Raw genomic sequence first — 6,841 nt, 5'->3', positions numbered from 1 at the left:
GTTGGTGATGCTATCTGACCATCTCGTCCCCTGCTGCCCTCTTCTTCTCTTGCCTTCAATCCTTCCCAGCATCAAGGTCTTTTCCAATGAGTTAGCTCTTTGCATCAGGTGGCCAAAGTATTGGAGCTTCAGCTTCAGCATCAGTCCTTCCAATGAATATTCAGGGTTCATTTCCTGTAGGATTAACTGGTTTGATCTCCTTGCTGTTAAAAGCACTCTCAAGAGTTTTCTCTATCACAACAGTTTGAAAGCATCAATTCTTTGCCAATTAGACTTCTTTACGGTCCAACTCTCACATCCATACATGACTACTGGAAAAACCATAGCTTTGACTCTATGGACTTTTGTTGGCAAAGTAATGTCTCTGCTTTTTAAACCACTGTCTAGGTTTGTCATAGTTTTTCTTCCAAGGAGCAAGCGTCTTCTAATTTCATGGCTGCAGTCACTGTCTGGAGTGATTTTGGAGTCCAAGAATATAAAATCTGTCACTACTTATACTTTTTCCCCTTCTATTTACCATGAAGTGATGGGACTGGATGCCATGTTCTAGGGCTAAAGACTATGGGGTCACAAAAAATGCTGGACATGACTTTGTGACTAAACAACAATAGCAAGAAGAAGGGCTTTATATATCAATAATGAAATGATTGGTTTCTACCTAGTTCCTCCTTTCTTGTTGGTAGTCAATTCTCCTTCCAAGTGCCACAGCTGAAGAAGAAGTAAATGAAGGTTGGTAGTCAATTTCCAATTGGTTGGGGCATCCTCTATGTCTATAGCCATAGTACCAAGTGGTACAGATTGTTTAATAATTTGACTCTCACCCTTGAACCAAACACCCTCTGTTTTCTTATAAGATGTAAAATATCAGTGCAATTTCAAAGGATAAAATATGTACATAATTTTATTCAACATTTTACATTATGCTACAGATATGTACAATTTCAATAATAAATTAAAAATAAATGAACAAAATAAGTCCGTCCTTGGCAGACAACGTGGTCTCGGTGACATGTTTTGACTTTTATCTTTATGAATCCATCCCAACCAAGATCCTGAGCATCGTCTTGCCAGGAGAATTTCTTTTGGCAGCACATTTGAAATGCTGAGTGCTTTGTTGCCTCTAAGCCGTGGAAAGATGTTTGTTAATAATAGAAATGCGGAAAAGGATCAGCTGCAATCAAGAAGTGTTGATGAACATTTGCACAATATGTACAAAACTCTTCAAAAATTCTTTGATACTTTTTTCCTCCAGTTCCTCACATTCTTTGCATCCCAATTCTGTTTTATTCTGCAAATAAAAAGAAAGGATTAGATTGGAAAATCTAAAATATGCCTTTCCTGTGAATATCATATCCTTTGAACAACATGGTGAGGTGTCCAGACATAAAATACTTGGCAGATTAATTACCATATTAGGAAGAATTAAGGCAAAAGAGAACTGGAGAGATTTGATAAGGACTGATTTTTTCCTAGAGTGAATTAAGGACAGTGAAAAATATAATTGAAAAAGAAAAAAGATCTACTGAACCACAAACGTCTTGCTTAGAGGCCTTCAGTAGTTTCTGGTCATCTACCGCAGCGTGAAGTCCCTGGCCCCCTGCATGGCATGCCGGCTCTCCTTGAGCTGTTCCTTATCTATTTCTTTCACTTTTTCCACAGCTCAAAGATTCAGCCCTAGGAACACTGGTCTCATGCCTTTTGGTCCCATACATACATGAACCTATTAGGTGTTTCGCTGTCTGCTTTTCTCTCTTCCTTCCACACTTCTATTTTAGCTACAACCACTCACACTTAAGATCACTGAGGTGCTGTCTCCACTGGGAAAGCTTTTCTGAACCTGGGAGCTCCCGAGGCTGGACTAAACGTCCCATCTCTTCATTCTCAGAACTCCGTATTTAGGCTCGCTCTCATATCACATCATGTGTTAGGCTGATATTAAGGAGCTTTATGCTTCTCAGACCACTGTTTGCTCTAGGCTCTTCCAGGAAGTCAAGGCTATGTATTGTTGCTTTGCAAATGGCCTGGCACATGATATTCGCCCAATTATTATTGGCTAATTTGAACTATTTTGATGAATACCATAAATTATTGTACTGTAAACACAGTTTCTACAAGTGTAGCAATCTACAAAACGAACTTTCCAGGGATCATCTGAACTGTGAAAGCTGTTTCAGGAAAAATCAAAATGAGATTTTTCCATCCATTAGGCATTTAAAATTCAAATTCACCAACGTTTATCAAGCACATACCCTCTGCCAGGTGCTGTCATATTCCATATAATGCTGTCCTATTTGATTCTGAAAGTAATCATGTCAGATAGGAAGGCAGAGATAGTAAATGACTCATTTAGTTGACATAATCAGTGAAATTCTCCACGTCCAGGTCTTCTGACTGTGCATTCAGGCCACACTGTCATGATGAGGGGGACTATAAAAATGCACATTAAAGAGTTCCCCATTGACATTTGCTATGAATTATCTGTTGCATGGCCCAGCATTTCCACCAATAACAGAGAGATAACATATCACAAGAGTATTTTAAACATTAATATATTCATTTCAGAAATAGATGAGAATTCTAGTACATGTCAAGCATTGTTCTAGGAGTTGGGATACAGCACTAAAAACAAACAGCAAAAAAATGGAAACAAAACACCTGCCCCTCTGAAGCTGAAATTCTACTAGGAAAAATCAGACAATATCCAGCAAGCAGAATATATAGTATTTAAGATGGTGGGACATATAGAGAAGTGGGTAAGGCATGTTGAGGTAGGGACGGGATTGCAATTGTGAAGAAGTGACATTGCTGTAAGATGGTGACATTGAAATAAAGACCTAAAGTAGCTTGATACTTTAGGGAAAATCAACAGTGTCCAGCCACACTAGCTCAGGGTCTCTGCTCTTTCAGTTGCCTCTGACTGAACATACTTCCCCATGGCATCCTTGAAGCTCATTCTCTCTCATGTTTTTGCCAATTGTCAGTTATGTAAGCAAACCTTCTCTAGAGCCTCAGTCCCCTTCAGTTCAGTTCAGTCGCTCAGTCATGTCTGACTCTTTGCGACCCCATGAATCGCAGCATGCCAGGCCTCCCTGTCCATCATCAACTCCCGGAGTTCACCCAAACCCACATCCATCGAGTCAGTGATGCCATCCAGCCATCTCATCCTCTGTCGTCCCCTTCTCCTCCTGCCCCCAATCTCTCCCAGCATCAGAGTCTTTTCCAATGAGTCAACTCTTCGCATGAGGTGGCCAAAGTACTGGAGTTTCAGCTTTAGCATCATTCCTTCCAAAGAAATCCCAGGGCTGATCTCCTTCAGAATGGACTGGTTGGATCTCCTTGCAGTCCAAGGGACTCTCAAGAGTCTTCTCCAACACCACAGTTCAAAAGCATCAATTCTTCGGTGCTCAGCCTTCTTCACAGTCCAACTCTCACATCTATACATGACCACAGGAAAAGCCACAGCCTTGACTAGATGAAACTTTGTTGGCAAAGTAATGTCTTTGCTTTTGAATATGCTACCTAGGTTGATCATAACTTTCCCCTGACCTGCCTCTTTTGTGGCCACTACAGTTATTAATAAACACTTGACCTACTATTTATTTGCTTATTGATTACTACGTGTTTCCTCCTTCTGTAAGAGCAGGAACAGTATGTTTGTTTTAACTTCTGCTATCTTGAGGGCCTACAATGGGTCCCAAAGCGTATTTGTTAAGTGAACAAATTATGATGATGGCTTTGTTTGTTTATGAAACTTTTTCAGTCCACTTTCCTTTGGCCACTAGTGTTTTGCCATGCAATCCATGATCGTCTGTACTTCAGGGCCTTGCAGAGCTGATGCTCCAGCCTAGCATAGGGGTCCCTGGCATTTGCTCTCCAGGAGGCCTATACTGCTTCTTGCTACCTAGGAGTATACCTTATACTCCAAGTATTCAGATTTTTATTATTATCTTTCTGCAACATTTATCCTTCGAGTAGATAAGAAGGTAGAATCTGGAGAGAAATTGCTCAGGGATTCCTGGCTCCTCGTTTTATTAACTGCATGAATTGGAGAGAGAGATGCTAGCTCCCAGAGCCCCAATTTCTTAAACCTCAAATAGAAACAATGATAACCATATCTCACAGAGTGACTGCACGAATTCAACGAGTTACCATCTGACCCTGGAAGAACAGTATCTGGCGCAGAGTAATAACCCAAATATTACTCTATGGGTGCTCAACAATTGGGCATCAGACATGAAGAATCTTCCCTGTTGGCTCAGACATAAAGAATCTGCCTGCATGCAGGACATCCAGGTTTGATCCCTGGGTTGGGAAGATCCCCTGGAGAAGGAAATGGCAATCCACTCCAGTATTCTTGCCTGCAGAACTCCATGGACAGAGGAGCCTGGTGGGTTGTAGTCCACAGGGTTGCAAACAGTTGGACAGGACGGAGTGACTAACACACACACATGGACACACACACGGACACACACACACACACACAGCCCTGTGTGCACTGAGGCACACACTGGAGCTATAGGAAATGTGTGTTGAATGAATAAATCAACAAAATGCTTAGGATTGTATGCACAGGAGTGATGGTGCAGCTTCTGGCAGGCATTCTGCTGGAATTAACTCCTTTTCCCAAGTGCTCCCTCCAAGGGTCTCCTTGTCCATTCCCATCCAGCTAATGATTTCCCCCAGTCAATCCAAGAGCATCTGATGCAACTCTGGACAACTACTGGATAACTCACCTTAATAGAAGATAAATTGCTGTTTGCTAGCATGGTAAGATTTTCTATTATTTCATAAATGGTGGCATTTTTGGACTCGTGTAAAATAACTCGTAACTCCAGGAGAAAGCACTGCATCGCTGTTACTTTGCAATTGGGCTAAAACAGAATTACAAAGAATCATTTTTGAAAACAATTATTTTCCCATTATTTCAGTTTCACACAGATGCAATTCTGATTTTGTAAAAAGTCAATCCAACTATTTTATAAAAAAACACAATACTCCTAAGACGTTTTACATAGGAAACAGCTTCACTTATTTTTCTCTTTTGGCTTTGAAATCAAAACCAAAACAAACTGAGAACAAAAAACAGTCAGGAAAGATGGGGATGCTGTGCTGAAGAAAGAACATAAAACTAGAAAATGTAGAAATAATACACCACTTTTCCCCACTAAGCACATTTCCTCTGTCTAAAGGGGTGATAATATTGACCTGGAACTCTCAAAACATGAATATAGATGGTGCATATGGAAGAATTTTTTAGAATTAGACTGCATTGTTAACATTTTAAATATTGGTAGCTGCTAATCATCCTATTCCTGCAAGTTCCAGTGGCACACATGATTCCAAGAAATTTCTTAGAAAAATCAAAGCAGGAGTATGGCCTATGTACAGGCTGGCCAAATCAGAAAGGTACTTTTCAGGTCCCATAAAAATACATTTCCCAAGATGATTACTTTAACAAAAACCTAAACTTCAAACCGAAGTATTTAACCAGCGTGTGGGGGATTTGATAGAGACTGTCTGATTTCTTGTTCTCAATGCCATGCATAGGGCCTGGAGCTCTGCAGGCACTTGGCAAGTGCTTACTGAATGAATGAAGGAGGGAAGGAAGGAAGGAAGGAAGGAAGGAAGGAAGGAAGGAAGGAAAGGACACAGCCACCTAGCTGGCCCTGGAAATACTCCTTATCCTCCCACAGCCGCTGCTCTGGATTGAAAGGGTAAATACTGTCAGCATGTCAATAAAATAAATAACAACTAAAATATAAATAATAAAACTGAGGTTCAGAAGTATTTAGTGTCTTCCAAGGCAACAAAGCTAGAAAGTGGCTGAGTCAGGGTTTAAATCTAAATTTCGGTCTCAGCTTCTTGCGAGCTACAACCCCAGGAGCAGCAAGGTTATCTTCTTACAAAAACAGCAATCTCAGGATTCTGAGTGTTGGCGGTTAATTGACTGCTTTCTACTTTGAAGAAAATGCAAAGAAAAATGGAAAACATGTTGAAGCCAAAAAAGGAGACTATTCTAGTGCAGCAGTACTATATCCAAGTGATTGATAGATACCTGTTTCCCCTCCCCACCTAATTTCTGGCTGTGGCTTCTTTCTAATGCTTAAGAAGTCTCGGTAGGGTAAACCTTCTATTTCGGAGAAGTTCTAATTAAGGAATAATAGAAGACTCACTGTTGTGAATACACACAACACAGAGTTTGTTTTCCATGAAGAGAAGATGTCAGGGATTTGTGTCTTGGTTTTAGTAACCAATTAAGAGAGAATGGACCAGCAACTCAACAGAAATTCTATATGCCTTAAGCAATGTCAGCATATTAATGAAGCGATTTAAGATCATTTTTGAATTCTGATAGATTTTATGGGTTGTGTTAGTTTCTTTTCTCACGTAAAGAATAACCAATCAGAATCCTTTTCTGACAACTGTAGTGATTCAGGCAAAATGTAGAACAGGAATATACTTAAACAATTTGTAAAAAATATGATTAAAAGTGATAGCACTGGATAAAATTGATATGTTGGATATTGTTAAATTGACTAACTTGATTCTTGAATCAATTGCATTGTGTTTTACTTGCATCATAGAAATATGTACTATGTTTTGTTTGACATTGATAGAAAAAGGCTTTTTTATGTCTTGATTTGACAAGGATGCTACAATGTAAATAGTACCTATGTAGCTCTTTCTCCCTACCGTGCTATAATTTCAACAATTTGCATATAAAATTCATTGATCATATGAACATCCGAACATTAGATTTTAAAACTATACATGTTTCAGTAAATTTATAAAAATATATTTCCAAGCCTTTGAACATTGGAAAAGACAGCAATGTTGAAAA

At 39.6% G+C, this 6,841-nt stretch overlaps 1 protein-coding gene across 1 annotated transcript in view; it reads right to left on the bottom strand.

Annotated features, from left to right (window-relative positions):
- Positions 1–435: 435 nt before the first annotated feature.
- The window catches only part of IL15 (interleukin 15), a 97,869-nt gene continuing 91,463 nt past the window's right edge, over positions 436–6,841 (bottom strand). Inside the window, exons 6-7 of the mRNA XM_010830305.1 lie at positions 4,734–4,871; positions 436–1,288 (exon numbers count right to left, since the gene is read on the bottom strand). Coding sequence (XP_010828607.1) covers positions 1,178–1,288; positions 4,734–4,871 — 249 coding nt within the window. The 3' untranslated portion in view covers positions 436–1,177. The remainder of the gene's footprint in view (positions 1,289–4,733; positions 4,872–6,841) is intronic.

Source organism: Bison bison, unplaced genomic scaffold (assembly GCF_000754665.1).
Source record: "Bison bison bison isolate TAMUID 2011002044 unplaced genomic scaffold, Bison_UMD1.0 scf7180017864517, whole genome shotgun sequence".
Classification (NCBI taxonomy): Eukaryota; Metazoa; Chordata; class Mammalia; order Artiodactyla; family Bovidae; genus Bison; species Bison bison.
The sequence above is the reverse complement of the archived record's forward strand: the minus strand, read 5'-3'. Positions and strand labels throughout refer to the sequence as shown.